The sequence below is a fragment of the Temnothorax longispinosus genome, chromosome 1 (genome assembly GCF_030848805.1).
Source record: "Temnothorax longispinosus isolate EJ_2023e chromosome 1, Tlon_JGU_v1, whole genome shotgun sequence".
Lineage (NCBI taxonomy): Eukaryota > Metazoa > Arthropoda > Insecta > Hymenoptera > Formicidae > Temnothorax > Temnothorax longispinosus.
The window spans coordinates 2,253,857-2,270,070 of NC_092358.1; the positions used below are offsets into that span (position 1 = coordinate 2,253,857).

Below are 16,214 nucleotides of genomic sequence, written 5' to 3' on the forward strand. Positions count from 1 at the left end.
CCTTAGTCTCGATTTAAATAATTCTTTCTTCACAGTAACATCAGAAAAATCAAATTTATTTTCAACTTTCTTTAATACAATTTTACAAATAAATCAAATGCTGTTTGAATGTTAACGAAAATTGTGTTGTTCAGTTTTTGTCAAGGTTGTAACATCAGAATTTATTTAATTAATTAATTTAATTTACAATTAAATAATCAAATCGTGAACCTTTGAACGTTCACAGATAAATTCAGTAGTGTCAGTTTTATATATACGCGTGTTGTCTGTGATAAGTTTCACTTTTATGAAGAATAAGCATATCTTTATTATTATACCGGAAATATTTTTAAGATTAGTTAAGCAATGGCACATGATCCGATAAACGATGAAAATGTTGTCGCAGCTTGGACGCCGGATTTGTTTGGCCCCATTTTTAAGAAACATAGTTTGACATTAAAACAGGTTAGATATAAATTCTTTGCACGGTGTCTTTTTGTCCTTATCTTATTAATAGATATATTATTTTATTTTTAATATTATAATTTTATATGCTCTTTACGTATTCAATTCTAACTTGATTTCTTAATTAGGCATTGGATTTGCTTGATGTAGACGAGCAGATTCATCGTATGGCAAGTTTCGTTCCCGACGAAGTAATATACGCAACAGATTTGTCAGATAAGAGCTTACGAAGCTTCCGGGCTGTTTTGATGTTTATAAACATCTCAGGTTGGCATAGCAGTTTTGCGTTTGCACAAGTTTTAAATTCCTTTGCGAAAAAAATAAAAATATTTTTCATAAAATCATCCAATTAATATAACAGCAGGTTTCTCGATGCTATATAAGAGATACATTCACGATAAAAACGGAGGAAGCATGGCCTTAACTAGAACGTTAAATGATTACATCTACATTGCAGTTCGCGAAATATATTGCAGCGAGGGAGACATACTAAAATTTTCTGGTGAGAGAATATCGTCCAAAATAGAATGAATCAACAAATAATTAATCTGGAAATATTTTTCGATAATAACTATTTCTTGCCAAATAAAGATATTATTTCACACATTTATTTTTTAAGAGCTGTAATAAAAATTGACGAAATAGAGGAGTTATTCGATCTAATTTGCTAATAATTGTAATCTTAATATAATTCATTGTAATCGTATAGAAGAATAATTTAAGCACGTGATAAAAATATAATTATAGATTGCAAACGATGTAAAAAATTATTTCATATATAGAAAAAAAATTATATATTTTTTACTGATCCATTAGTTTATTTGTGATTATTTAAATTGGAGAAGAGATTTTTTTAAAATAAACAATGTTAAAAATATAGCTGAGGGATTATTAGCAGCGTGGAAAGTACGTGATGGTGAGTTTATGTTCGATGCCGTGCAAAACGTGATCACACACGCGATGACTATACAAAATTCCATAGCAGCCTTGGAAGATGTTAACGGTATTTATAGAGGTATTTATATAATATAACATATGCAATGACACGTTCGAAATAATCAGATTTAATTTAAAATATAACTTTTTGAAGAAAGAAATTAAAATAAATTCGTAACACTACATAGAGTCAAAATTTAAAAAAATCAAAAGCACGTGTTTCGTTTCGTGTACGAGACGGATTTGTAAACGCGTTTCTTCGTGATAATCGCGAATTTAATTTTTAATTAACAGTGAACGTGGCCATCTCCGCTGGGGATGTAACGTTCTCGGTGATCGGTAGCGATGAGGCTCGGCATTTCGTGATTTTCGGTTTGCCGATTGAAGAGCTGAAAAATGCGAAAAAGGTTTCTCTGCCCAATGACTTGGTATTATCATTGAGCGCATGGCAACATTGTACGCCGAGTCAATACGAATACGTCATCAAGGATCCATATAATGTGAAAGTATGATGACACCTCAGTTATAGTTCGAAAGTAACGGATCTCTGTGACATTTTATAAACTAGAGAAGCTATCTCGTCTCTTTCTACTCGATGTGAAAATCGCGCATACTTCATTATTTCCGTTTAAATACAAATTTAATTAGACGCAAATTCAGACGTAAATTTAATCGATTATTACAATTTAAAAATTTGTTAAAAATTTTCTTTATTTATTACTGATCTTAAAAAGTAACTTTTATAACTACAGTTTTAGTTATGTCCTTTTCTAACTGCGTCTTGCGCTCCAAAATATTCCGTTTTCAAAGGATTAACGAGAATCTTTTATAATTTATGTACATTTTTTAAATCCAGATAATAAAAGTGTTAAAGCAGTCAGACACAAAATCAACATATATGACACCGGCATCGTCGAACGATCACGTCAATCCGAACCATGAAATGCCCGCGGGCGGGAAATTTATAATAGATGCCGTCAGACCATCGTCACCTTATAGGACACACTTGATATCTATCAACGGAGAATCATATTCCGAAACAGAAAACGCTAATAAAAAAGAGAAAGCTCTGACAGGTAAAGTAAATGATAATTATTCCGTGAACAGTTCTGTGTATTTCTTCTGTATTTTCTCGCTTTTTTTCTTATCTGTTTTATCTTGCTCGTATTTTTCGTTTTCTATTATCATAAAAAATTTGGTTCTTTTCGTTAGAGTTGGTACCAGATTACTGTTTTCATACAGCTATTAGGAATTAATATATAGGTCGTATGTCTTTAATTATTTATTATAAATCTTTTCATCTCTTCACTTCTAAAAATATTTTGTATAAATCCACAATACACTGTTTGGAGTCTTATGAAAAGACATTACTTTTCATGAAATGTTTTCAACAGCGATTTCTGCAATAACAGCGATAAATCCGAATTTTAGCGCGCAGTTAAGAAGCTATTTAACAAAGCCGGTGATCCAACAGGTATATGTAAATTATTTCAGCTGTGACGAAATAGAAGACTTTGTGAATAAATTCTTCAGAATAATTTGTTACATAGTTACAAGCTTTGCTTCTCGTAGATTGAAAAGGGTGAATCATTAAAATTCTTGGCGGAGGTCAGACGAATCACAGTAATATCCGTCGATATCATTCCTGACAAATATTCAGTCAGCGAATTAATTCTTTTGGTCGACAAATGCTTTCTGCTTTTGCATAGGTACCGTCAATTCTATCTATGATTAACAAATATTATTAATAAATATTATTAACAGATATCTGAGAGAATTATTATTTTATAAGTAATTATAATAAAATTGCAGGAGTTTTTTTTTAAATAAAAAATTTTGTTTTATTTCATCTCTATACAATTAATATATTGCTGTTCTTTCAGCCACTTCGTCATTATTTATCGGCAGAATAAAAAAATAAGTTACTTTAATATTTATTTAGTATAGTTACGCAATACGGGGGATGTATTAACACAGTGGATCTGTACGAGAGAAATATTCTCTTCCGTATCGCATTTGGTATACGCGGGTGCAGTAATAAGGACCAATTTAAAGTCGACGAGACTTGTAAAAACGGAATTATTTGCGCGACACACATATTGCAAAAAGTGAAGACCGTCGCTAAAATTCAAAGCGCTTTTGTCGGCGTGTCAACAGGTAAAAGTTAAATGTATTCTTTTGTGCGAAGATATATTGATCACTTTACTTTCATCTTTCTAAAAGGTTTTTTCTGGAACGAATAGGGAAACAATTGGCATTGATGTTAGGGGGGTTTCAATATATCTCGTTATAAATTATAACTCGGTTGTTATATCATACAGTAGTAATATTGTTATATTAACACACCTGTTATATATATTACCAATTTGATTTTAGGAATGGCTTATTGTGGTGTGATTGGGCATATTGTTAGAAGATATTACGCAATTATAGGACCGCCTGTCGACAAAGCTATAAAAATAATGGGTATTTCCTATGATAAGGTAATTAGTAGTGTTAGCCACGTACCTTATGTCAGAAATTGTGTTTCAAAATTAGTTTGTTCGTTAAAAATAAATAATGTGCGTTTATGAAACAATTTTTTCGAAAAAGAAGAAGATTTAATAATGTAGTTTTCTATTTCTTTTATAATATATTGTCGAAAAAAATATAATTATGTTAATTATATTAATGCAAATATATAAATTTTTTGGCTTGAATTATGTATTTGCGATACTTTCGCAGGTATCCTGTGACTATGACACCGTGTTGCATAGCCATTTCAGAAAGGATCAATTTCGCTCTCGAGGTGTGAGAACATTGCAACGATTAGAGAAATATCATATCTATGAATATCTCGGCGATATACCGTAATAAAAATTTGAATATGTTTTTTCCTCTCTAAAAATCTTATTTAAAATTAAATTATTAAATTATACATATTTGAAAGTTAGAATTAATATAAATTATTTAGATAATGAAATGTATAAATTATATCTCCCACGATATTCTAATAGGATGAGGAAAAATTTAGATGCAACTTCGTCTCTGGACTATTGTTATCCTATTTTGGGTAGACTGCGCGAATTGGAATACTTGGACGATATCCTAGACGAGATTGGAGTGATAGATCGAAAATATTCAGGATTGTTGATCGAGGTTTGATTTAAAGCTTTCGAAAATAAAGTGAGCGTTTGCAAAATAAAGTTACTATAATCTAGTATATTACAATTATAATAATTAATCCGTTTAGTATTTATAATCTTATAATAATATTATAATGAAAATTATTTATAAGTATCATACAAGTATCATTATTTGTTGTATGTAGCCATAAAGATAAAAAATTAAGTGATTTAATATGTTAATTTTCTGCAGCATTTGTCCTGCGTATTTTATAAAATTAATCGGTTATTTATCTAGGGAATCGAGAGGTCAGGAAAATCTAGACTTTTAGATGCTTTTGTCACGAGCGTTTGCAACAGACAAATAAGACCAATCAAACTTTCTCTTCACGCGACATACGCGGAAAAGGCTTATTCAGTTATATATCACATTATTCTGCAGGTACAAAACATTTGTTTTGCTTTATTATTCTACAAATTTCTCTTTAGAATTTTTCTAAAGAAAAATATGTCTATAGAAATAGATTTCATAAAATGGCTAAACTAAGAGAAGAGTTGAGAATTTTACGCTATTTTGTCCTTTATTCCTATAAAAGGAATGAACGATTTTTAAATTCTATTCTTCGATTTCAGAAGGTAGAAACTCAGCAGCAGAAGTTATGGTTACAACCCAGTGAGAAATGACTCGTCGAATTGACGTCAATCGACGTCTATAGACGTCTAATTAGACGTCAATTCGACGGGTCATCTCTCACTGGGAATATCTATTTTAGAATAGCGAATATCTATCGGTTTTCTTTATTGAGCTAGTTTTTGACACAGAGATAAATGACTTTAGCATTTAAATTCCTCGCAGATACTTGAAGCTGAGGATTGTGAGACGGTTGAGGAGCGTGAAAAGGAGTTACTTAACAAATTAGGCGATGTTCTTGCCTTGGAAGATTTTTGCTACTTAAATGTTTTAATGAGAGTTCGTTTTCCTCTTTCTGACGTTTATTGTTCGGATACTGATTGGCGACGTCACACGAAGACTATTGATATCTTTGAAACGATATTAAAACAGGCAATGTCGTTATTTTATATTGTAAATAAAGGATTTGAGGCACTGTTCTAAAGTCGCTTTTATGTAAATTGATATGATTATTCGTTATTTACAGCTGAAGACTAAAGTCTGCATTTTGCTTGATGACATTCAATACATGGACCACAGGTCCTGGCAGTTTTTGTCATCGGCCCTCGATAACTGTAACATTGTCACAGCGATGACGATGCCAAAGCCAAATTCTTGGGATGACTTGTCCCATGTAGAAGCGGAGATTTATAAAGATAAAAGGCTAACGAAACACATATTGCTCGGTCTGAGTGTAGATCTGCTCCCGGTATTTGCGTGTCAGTTTCTGAATGTTCTCGCGATACCCAGGAAATTAAGCAGGTTTCCCCACCGTTTATTTTTACGCGCAGTATCATAAATTTATTAAACAACGACAGGCTTCCTATCAGGATTTTGCAAAGACGCAAAGATGGTCACATCGGATGGTGCGAGGCGCTCCTGACGTCAATTCTTCAGAGTAACGGTCTGGACTTCATCAAGATATCGCCCAGCGAAGCGGCGCAACGCGACCTCGTTTTTCCGAATGGCACGCTGGTGACAAAGCTACCAGTTGATCTGACACCGGAGGAATTAGCGCCGCCTTTACCCTGGTCGCAAATGAGTCTTTTGGACATCTGTGTCACGAACGAAAATTATCTTAAGATCACTGGCAAAGATCGCGACATGACAGGCAAATCTAACATTTTATTATTAAATCCCTTCGTATCGCTTCTTGAAATATTTCTGGCATTATAAATCTTTCTTTCCTTATTTTAATCTTCCAAGATAGAATGAATAATCACAATGTGTCGAGTGCAATGCAAAATAATATTAAATAATAGGCTCGACATTTTAAAGTACACGAAACGTCTTTGCAATCGTACGAAATTATGTTGCTCGAATTCTGCACTAATTTTTTCATTGGAAACTGTCGCAGTTTAGAACTGATGAGCGAGATTTACGATAGAATGAATCCTTACGAGCAAGATTTCATTAAATGCGCCGCCACGCTGGGTAGAGTATTTAAACGGAGCATGATAGAAAACGTAATGATTAATTCGATCCCGCTGCACACCATCAAGAGTGAGTACAATTAATTACAATTCTCGAGCATCTCATTACAACCAAATTACACGCTAGCTTAGATGAACCTCGCGTAACTCCACAGCCGTTTCCGAGATGATCCGAATGCGGATATTAGAGTGCGCTTCGCTGCAGCGACGAGATTTCCACACCGAGGATCTTATCTTCTGTATAGATAAGAAGCGGCAAACGTTCTCCGATATGCACCACTCGTTGTCCTGCAACTGCCATCATTCGCGTTAGTTCAGTTTTAAAAAGCACTTGAAATATTTTACAGTGTATAATATTTAATATTAATAATTATAATTATAATTAATAATATTTAATATTAGTTGAAGAACGAATGGTTTTATCATTCTTTTAACTAATTCGTCGTTTTATGAAAAATCTCGTTTTCAATGAGAAAAAATCGAATTAGCAAAAGATAAAAGAACGAAGGGGATCGCAATAAAATTTGCACTCTTTTGTAAACTTACATTTTATCGCTTTTGTTATTTATTATTAGAGCAAATATTCCTGTGACTTTCTAGGAGCTGTCATTGGTCATCACCCCTCGCCTCTTTACGCTCATTGTAAAATGCTAGAGTTCAAAGTCGATTCGTTCTACAAAATGATGTACAATATACAAACGAATGAAGAAAAACAGGAGCACCACACGAGAGCGGCTAAGATATACGGCTTGGACGCTCGAAAGTGCAGTTCTTGTGGTAGCGGCCATTTTCTAAGAATTTTCAGCGAGGATGTTCTTAAAGAAATGGAGGTTATTAGAATTATATATCTTTTCGAGATATAAATAAATTAAGAACTAAAAAGTTGAGTAATTTTTTGAAAATGAATTTTAATCTCTACAATAAAGATGTTTGAAATCCTTTTCCTTTCTTTTTATCTCAAATACATAATTTTACTAGTTAGCAGAATATATAACAGAAAAAAAAGATTTAAGACCTTGTTCCTCTATACATATAAACAATGTAATCCTGGAAAAAAATATAATAAACTCAATAATTTTAAGGTCGGTTTGTTCAAAAATTCTTCAAAGGTTGAAAAATTTATAATTTTGCAAAGTCAATTTCTAATCGATATTGCATTAACATTTTATAATTTACTCACACTTTTGAAGTACATTTTTCCAACTTCGTTGGAAAAACTGATTTGTTTAAATGACTTTAGAAGGAAGATATACAGCATGTAGAACAAACACCCAGACTTTCGTTGATTCGTCGTCGAACGGTTATCGAAGGTAAATGGGTTTCGAAACCGAGTTTACTTTCGACCAGAACAACTACTGCGGCAAGAAAACAAGGTTCTGTTGTTTGTAGAGTGTCTATTATGCCGACAACTGATGACGAAGATGAAGGTAAAGGGTGCTTTACATTCAGTGACACAAGTCAATACATACGTCATTCTATTTCTTGGCCCTCAATCAGCAAGACAGAACGACACTTGTTTAGCTAATGGAAAGCATCCGAATTCAACAAAACATGTTCATTACTTCGAAATGTATCGAATTCAAATGTCACATGTTTTAATAGTTCCGAAAAATGAAGAAAATGAAAGAATGAACAAATCGCTAAAATTTCGAAAGCGGTCTGCGATTATTTCTCCAGAAATGACGATAGATCCTTCCGATCCAAGCTACTTGGAGAAATTTAGCCATATCGATTATCGTAACTGTCAGTGTGACAATATCATCAGCCATCTTTTCTGGAGATTGCATCTGCACATTGAGAAAAGTGGTAAATTAATATATTCTAACATTGTTTTATATTACGACATTAATTTAAATATAATATATTATAACATATTATTTTATAAAAATAATTTTACTATTTTAAACACAACTCCATGATATGCGTTACAAAATCGGACTATAATTATTAGCTTACTTTATTAAATTGTTTTTTTACTATAGGAGAAATTGGCAAAGTACTCGAGTTTTTTATCGAGTATAGTGCCGGAGTGATCCAGATTGCGCAACCCCTTTACGCGCTTAAGCTGCTTTCGATCGCCGCTGAAAGAAGTAGGGCCGCCGAAGTAGACGAGTGGATTGATGAAAGCGCAGAGAACAGTATCACGGATAAAGGAATTATTCTAGCTTTAATGGGTCCGCGAAACTTGACGAAATATTCCGCTGAAAAACTTCTTTTAAAAAGAGGTCTCATCACTATTTATCATATATATTATATAATATTGATCGTATTCAGGTGATGCTCACATCGCGCTGGGAAATTACGATCAAGCTAAGAAATACTATCTCTCGGCGGTGAGACTGCGAGGTAGCCTACCCAGATTGGAGAAAGGCATCTGTTACAACGTAATATCAAAAATGTTTTGTAAACTGCAAGATTACCCTCGCTATACGATTGATGAGGAGTCAAGGGGACTCATTGTAAAGAAATTCGAATTGGCGTCGTATCTGCGACGTCTTTGCGTCGTGTTTATGGTACGTAGCGAATTATTAAACTGATCCAGAGAGTTTGCTTTTTAATTACTTCACGCGCGTTAGGTAAATTTTAAAACAGAGGAAATTATGGTGAATGTAATTATTTGCGTAATTCTTTTACAGATAGACAACAAATTGAAAACGGCGCAGTCGTTTGCCTTGAGAAGTTTCAAGCTCGCGTTTCTAAGCGTTAACAATTTTCTAGAGAAAGGCGAAATATATCTTGCGACAGTACGAGTTTTGCATTGCACAAGAAACATCAAGCTAATACGACATATTGAGAGACCAATGCTAATCACAATAAGAAGAAAAGGTAGTTGGAATAATGCCGAGGAAATAGCGATGGTGGCAAATATTTATCTAACAATGTATCAAATTAGGTATAATTAGGTATATTGTTTTAAATTTTACGCGGAAATTAATTTATGTGCTTTAAACTATATTTATTCGCATGTGAAAATAAGAGTATTAAGAGGCGAATTGGAGGAAGCCGTAGACATGGGTATAAAAGTCTTGAAAATATCTGCAACATTGCATCTTAATAAACTGATGCTGATCACTGTGCCCTCGTTAATTCAGATAATGGTACTATTTGAAATTAATTTGCTCACGAATTTCTTGTGTTATCCGTGTAAATTTTCTAAACGACGCAAAGGTTCAAAATTAAAAAAGACAAATTAATCTTTCGCATATTTTAACATTTTTACATAGATATTTTTTGGATTTTTCATTATTTGGAATTGGAATGAATATTATTTCATTTTTATTTACATAATATTTTTTTGTCGATCAGCTATGGACCAGACGTGTCAATGAAGCTGTCGATTTGATGCGGGAGCTGTACTTTTTAGCAGACGAGGACATGGATTTGTCAGCCAAGACGTGGTATTACGCTCTTTCCTTAGATCTCATGCTGGATGCGGGAATAATATTGGAATCATATGAGACATCTTATAACTATTATGAGAAATTTATTGGTAAGAATTGTAGCGCAGTTTGTATAGATATCTTAGAATTCATATAAATCATTATTTCTAATTTTCTATAGAGGCCATCCCACAATCATCATACAATGTTTTAATAAATTTAAATTTTATTTTATTAAATTTCAATTTATTAAAACATGCATTCTAGAGATTAGTTATGTGAAAAATCCTAAAATGAAAACGATAGTTTTCGAATTACGTGATTAAAATTAGTCAATAATATTGTGTAAAGTTTACACGTTTAGGCCACATTTGCCGCTCACTCATATATCGATCTTTCGTATGACATTCTTGCAATGACATTCATATTAGGATTTTCTACTCTAATTCATTGTTCTATAATAAAAAAAAAATTCAAACTGTTCTAATTAATTTTCTACTCTAATAAAATTACTTTAACTATAATTAATATACCGTTAAACTATTGCATTGTGATTGTGGAACAGCTTAGGCATAAGCATAAGTCATTTTTAAAACGGTGCATTACTTTGCTCGCGATTACGATAGCTTATAAATAGCGATATATTCATACCAGGCACCGCGACCCGTCGCGACAAAACCTGAGTCGTTCTTAACGATCGATAGTTTAAAACAGTCAGTCATTTATACCTATATCTTTCGATTGCGAGCGGTTTGAATCACAGTGAATTGTAACTCTAAATAAAAGAATTCGATCCGGAAAACTCTCGCCATTTGGTCTAGTTTTAAGTTCGAAACTTTGTGTAAATTTATCGTTTTCTTTTTTTTCCCTTTTGTATACTTCGGCTGTTCCACAAAGTAACGCGCCATTTGCTTGGAATTTTGCATATCGTCCCATTTATCTTCATTTTCCTTTTTTACATATTTTAACATATTTTAACACGAAAGAACGACTAGCTTACAGATCGAAATTTTGCGTATGGCGCGATCCTCAAAGTCTGTGCCGCTTACTAACAAGTCTATGGATGTACCAGCTGAGAATGTAAGTATTTATTTATTTTCTCCGGTTTCCGTAATAAGTTTCTGCAATAAATCACGGGTTGGCTGCATGTAAAAAACTTTTTCCTACTCCCCGTAACGGACTTTTAGCTGTTACAATTGCTTTACGCTTCTCAAAAATTCATTAATCAATTCCAAGCTATCCATCTCTTCTTTTATTTTAACCTATAGTAATTTAGGATTGTCTGGAATAGTGAATAACTAATGTTCAATGTGTTGTTACATAGTTGTTGTAAAATAATAAAAAAATGAAAAATATTGTATATTTGCGGTAGGGGACGTACGGTTGACGCGATTGCGTACAGCACGGAAAAATACGTGAAAGACGTTACCTGGCATGACTTTTCTCAAATTCTCACTTGCAGCAAGGTATACTTAAATTCTCGAACGTTCACATTTTTCATTCTTTGTTATACATAAATTAAGGATTTGTCGATTTTTTTTCTTAAACAACTTTAATAATTTCTTAAACCTTATGATTTTACAATTTCTACCACATAAGGAAAATATATGACTAATTGTGTGTCTCTTACTACTATTAATTATCAAATACAGTAATAATAATAACTTTATTTATTGAGTGCAATATTTAGAGAAAATAAAAAGTGAATAGATATAGCGATTGTGAACAAAAGATGAGATTACAGTTGAAATATTACAAGGATAAAAATAAATTACATTATATTTATGTATTATAATAAATAATATGTTTTTCCTATCTAATAAGCAATATAAAAGAAACAATTTTGTTTCAATACAGCCCTTTAATGCATTTTTTTTAAGGGACTCGAGTGTTATCTGTTGATATTGCTGCGCTGCATCAATACGAAGCGCTCTAATGAGCTATTAAATCTGATTCAAGATATTTCCAGCATTATCAAATGTCTTAAGAACAATTCCAAGCATGCAAAAGTCATAAAACCACGCTTATATCTGCTGATGGCATACTTGAATGTTCTTCGGGGCCGCAAATCGAGCACGCGAATCTGTTTGTACAAAGCACAGAAATTCGCGACCTTACAAGAAAACCAATTGATGATGGCATGGATCATACAAAATAGAAGGGTAATAAAAATGAAGAACAACTAATTTTTATTAGTTAATAAATAAAGTGAAATTAATAAAACCGTTGATTTTCAATTAATTAACCTTTAATGGCAATATTGGCGGATAATGATAATTGACGGGTAAATAAGTGCTCTAAACGATCCAATAAACTTTTTATTGCAGACGTGGAAGGAGAAAATTTATAATAATATGGCGCAATACTGGCTGGAGTACGTTGGATCGGCAGATATCGTGGTTTGGCAATATATTCGTAACTTCAACGTCGATACCTGGTCCACTATCCTTTATCCTTTATCGACGCCTGATGCACATTTATAACAAAGGATACAAAAGCGCAATCTCCTATCTAGCATTATTATTATCGTGTCATATTAATTTATCGTAATCCACGATTATATCTGCACAGATGCTGGTTAAAAACGGAAAAAGAGATATTCTAGCGAAATATTTATTTATTAAAGGCATATTACATTTTTACGTTCTAGAAGATAAACACGACGATCCCCTCGTGCGCACGATACTTCGTCGAGGTGAAATTTTCTCAGTTTTTTTTCTTATTTTTCACAAAGTGACCACCGCGCATGATGAATCTCGATCTCGACCGTCGCGAGTTTCGCTTAAATATGTTTCCGGCGACCGACGTTTACACTTACATCTCGACGATTAATTATTACGTATTGCGATTTAATTAATTGCTCTATTTGGCCGAATTTGGCCGAGTACGCCAAGGATGTTTGCGAATTTGAGAAAGAAGGACGTAGAAAAGGAGAAAGAAAGAAAGAAAGAAAGATAAAGAAAAGAAGAATTTACGAAAGAGAAAAATAAGGAGATAGCAAAAGAAAAGTGAAAAGGGAAAGAAAAGTAGATACACTTTAGATATTCTTCGCGTAACCTTACACACACGATCTTCTCTCTTTCTCTCGTCGCGATGATGTCTTCAATTTAATTTAATTTAATCTAATTCGTCTCATACACTAATCACTCTGCGATCCAATCGCTTCATTTTCAATATTAATATCAACTTTACCAGCCGGCTCATAATCGCTTATAGAAAAGATATTGACCAATAAAATAATCTATATGTAGACTTACGTGCTAAATACTTTTTTTTCTCTTGGAACAAACTCTGAGCTGTCATGAAACTTCCGTTCAGTTACAAATCTGCCAGTTGACGCATATAACAATATCTCGATTCGTTTAGAGATCCGGTACAGCTGCAGGGTGCGATTCTAATTTGATCCGGCGTGAAACGGGAACTTTGCGAGATCCTACTCATAAAACTTGCATCGGCGTACTCGGCCCGAATGTGTCCGCTCGGACACGCGCGTGTAATACTTGAAGTTACCTATCCGAACAGAAGAGTGTCTCCCCTCGCGCGCTACCACAATGCTTCCCAAACAATTCGAAAGTCCAAAAGATGTCTACGTCTAAAATATACGTTTAAAAGGCGTCTAAAACACGTCCGATAGATTCGGATGTTCCTCGGACGTCTAGGAGAGATCGAGAATTTCTCTCAGACGTCCAAGAGACTCCCACGTCTGGAAGATTAAGACCTCGTTTAAGCATGTCGATCGCGTCTTTTAGATATTCGCGTTGTCTGGGTCCGCTGCTCGTTCGATGGGACTCTCCCCGATCGCAACGAAGTTTGAAACTTCCCTCCGCATAACTCATTCGTGGGCGTCGACTTCGTTGTCGATGCGACTGCTACGTATACCGGTCTTGCCTGTCCAAGGATAAATGTCCGGGCATGCTTGGCAGGTCTTCATGTACCTCACCCCACTCTTGTGCCAAAGATTGCAAACCCTCGGGTTGTTGCACTTCTTGGGTCGGTCCTGCATCACATTCGCCATAACGTAATATTCTTAGACCGTGCAAAGTTGCACGTAAAATAAAGCTAACTCAAGGATCATTGTTATTATTGTTATTAAAAATTTCAGAAATATTATTAATCGTATAAGATGGTAATTTTAAGCTGGACTAATTTTTAATTATTATGCAATGTTAATTATTTAATACATTTTAACTGCATCAAAGCTGAACGTTCGAAAGATTTGTTACTCTAATTTAAAAAAAGATAGGAAGATAATATTTCAAATTTCTGGAATAAATTATTTGTGAAAAAATTTCGGTAAGCTAAGAGTTAAAGAACTGATTACGAGTCTCACCGGATAATGGCATCCAAAGGGTTCGAACGTGTGCAGGAGCGCCAGAGGCGTTGGATTCCTGATCCATTGTAGCGCCTGCCAATTAGTAATTACCCATACGTCGTCCATCGCGACAATGGTGTCAAGAAACGATAGAAAGCCTTCTTTATGATGCGGCTGAGTAAACCATGCGGCATGGTAGAACAGACCGAAAGGCGCCCTATGGAAACGCGTCAAATTATAAAAATATTAGCATAAATAATTTGCAAGGTAAAAAGAGTCGTAAATTGTTTAATTTTCCATTCCAATGTAAAAGAGAATTTTTTTACTCACATATAATTATTTTCCGCAATTTATGAGCCTTACATTTTATGAAAAGAAATTAGAAATTTATGTGAAAGGGAATAATTATTAAAAATACGTTGGACAGAGAAATTTATTTCATGAGTTTTCTCAATTTGCGTTTGTCTAATAATTGTATGCGCGTAGAGCGCGAATCACTTTACTGACCTATTAGTCGTATAATGCCTCTCGAAGTTCTTAATGAGCATCTTGTATACGCCGTCCGGAGTCGGTGGATTACTGCAGGCGTCTCCCATGGAGCACCTACCTCCATTGAGATCTTGCCACATTACCATAGGAACTTCCCACAATCCTGGATAGGATCTCGTGGGACAGGGCGGTATCATGCAGTCGTGGAAGAGCTTGTAATCCAACGTGTACGGCCAACTGGGCGGTCGGTTCTCATAGATGGGCATGGAGGAGTCGTACGTGAAATTTGTATCCCAGAGCATTTTGAACATATTGTTCCCGCCGACCTGCGCCACAGGGGAGCGTAAAATAGCGTTACACACAGCCGTAAATTGCTCTCTTGAGCGGTGACGAAATCGTTCACCGCGATCTTACAGAGCGGTTTTTGTCGAGTGGAATCATTCTAGGATACTGCTATCGCGTATCTATCTTTTACGTAATATTACGAAAATAAAGAACGATAAAAAGTTAGAGGATAATTACCGACAAGAAAGGTGCCCTCATTCCTCTGACGTCCTCCAGCTTGACGCCTCCGTATGCAGCCAGAATTTCGCGCTGCCCAGCAACCTCTCGCGCCCACTTTCGCGCCGAAAATTGTTCGCCGAAACTGTGCCTGTTGCGGGGATTTATCGTCGTGTCGATCACTCGGGTTACGAAGAGTTAACTCTCTCACGGCGCACCGATCATAAAGTCGCTGACGACACGTCGGAAACACTATTTTTTTTTTCCTTTCATTTTCTTTAAATTTTGATTACATAATCACGTCTCTCGTTTACCTCTCGGCTTTTGCAAAACGACGATATCGACGTACAAAAGATGATGATTTCGCAAGAGCCGTGAACGAGCGTGGTTGTTATGTCATTATGTTACGTGCATTACGTGCCTTTTATATTTACGTATCTCTTATAAATTTTATATAAAAGCAAGAAAACGGTAACAAAATTAAATTCAAGAATTTCCGAACGTGTGTCGAGCGTCACTTCAATTATTCAACGTTCAAAGCGGAAGCGATTTGTCGATTGATATCCAGTAAGCGTGAGGATGACTTATTAACTTCTTCATTAGAGAAACAAACTAGCGTTAGCTTCAATACGTGTAAAAAAAAAGGCGAGATAACTACTTGACGCATTTAATGATCATAATTAATTTACACTTATCCGCATGATATTAGTGCGTTGATGATACGAGTGATTGTTGGATAAGACATGATTGCTCGAAGTCGAGCGGCCTTTTAGTTTACGGGCAAGAATAAATTGGAAATCTCAGTAATTAACTACTGACATTGTATACTTTACTTATAATTATTGTTATTATTATTATCACATAGATCACAGATAGCGTAACTCGGAACGATTGATATTTAATTGTGTAATTAACGCACAATCCATACGTTCTTTTTCTGAATGC

At 34.4% G+C, this 16,214-nt stretch overlaps 3 protein-coding genes across 6 annotated transcripts in view; 2 read left to right on the top strand and 1 right to left on the bottom strand.

The window, feature by feature from the left end:
- The first annotated feature begins 1,404 nt into the window (after window positions 1–1,404).
- Window positions 1,405–10,124, top strand: LOC139814404 (adenylate cyclase type 10-like). The gene is made up of 19 exons (XM_071780644.1): window positions 1,405–1,459; window positions 1,675–1,886; window positions 2,237–2,456; window positions 3,757–3,863; window positions 4,105–4,229; window positions 4,377–4,518; window positions 5,341–5,454; window positions 5,642–5,916; window positions 5,973–6,265; window positions 6,433–6,657; window positions 6,743–6,895; window positions 7,188–7,417; window positions 7,828–8,014; window positions 8,265–8,393; window positions 8,570–8,761; window positions 8,862–9,100; window positions 9,224–9,480; window positions 9,565–9,685; window positions 9,894–10,124. Exons 1-19 carry the CDS (start codon window positions 1,405–1,407, stop codon window positions 10,122–10,124), a joined length of 3,507 nt encoding a protein of 1,168 aa, XP_071636745.1.
- LOC139810591 (uncharacterized) lies at window positions 10,084–12,450 on the top strand. Its single transcript, XM_071774273.1, has 4 exons — window positions 10,084–11,047; window positions 11,340–11,433; window positions 11,848–12,129; window positions 12,295–12,450. Exons 1-4 carry the CDS (start codon window positions 11,031–11,033, stop codon window positions 12,448–12,450), a joined length of 549 nt encoding a protein of 182 aa, XP_071630374.1. The 5' UTR covers window positions 10,084–11,030.
- Window positions 12,271–16,214, bottom strand: part of Cda5 (Chitin deacetylase-like 5) — a 51,307-nt gene continuing 47,363 nt past the window's right edge. For 2 of the 4 annotated variants that reach the window (XM_071774242.1, XM_071774248.1), the window contains exons 13-16: window positions 15,291–15,420; window positions 14,787–15,094; window positions 14,298–14,496; window positions 12,271–13,964 (exon numbers count right to left, since the gene is read on the bottom strand). In XM_071774242.1, the coding sequence (XP_071630343.1) occupies window positions 13,800–13,964; window positions 14,298–14,496; window positions 14,787–15,094; window positions 15,291–15,420 (802 nt within the window). In that variant the 3' untranslated portion in view covers window positions 12,271–13,799. Of the gene's footprint in view, window positions 13,965–14,297; window positions 14,497–14,609; window positions 14,638–14,786; window positions 15,095–15,290; window positions 15,421–16,214 lie in introns of those variants that run through there. The other 2 variants (XR_011731439.1, XM_071774263.1) reach the window with 2 other exon arrangements.

Bases quoted from the DNA above. Each gene is read 5' to 3' on its own strand.
- LOC139810591 (XM_071774273.1), top strand. The intron at 11,434-11,847 runs GTATACTTAAAT...ATTTTTTTTAAG, and splicing joins AAATTCTCACTTGCAGCAAG to GGACTCGAGTGTTATCTGTT. The intron at 12,130-12,294 runs GTAATAAAAATG...TTTTTATTGCAG, and splicing joins GGATCATACAAAATAGAAGG to ACGTGGAAGGAGAAAATTTA.
- LOC139814404 (XM_071780644.1), top strand. From the start codon at position 1,405: ATGACTATACAAAATTCCATAGCAGCCTTGGAAGATGTTAACGGTATT. The intron at 1,460-1,674 runs GTATTTATATAA...TTTAATTAACAG, and splicing joins TGTTAACGGTATTTATAGAG to TGAACGTGGCCATCTCCGCT. The intron at 3,864-4,104 runs GTAATTAGTAGT...ATACTTTCGCAG, and splicing joins TGGGTATTTCCTATGATAAG to GTATCCTGTGACTATGACAC.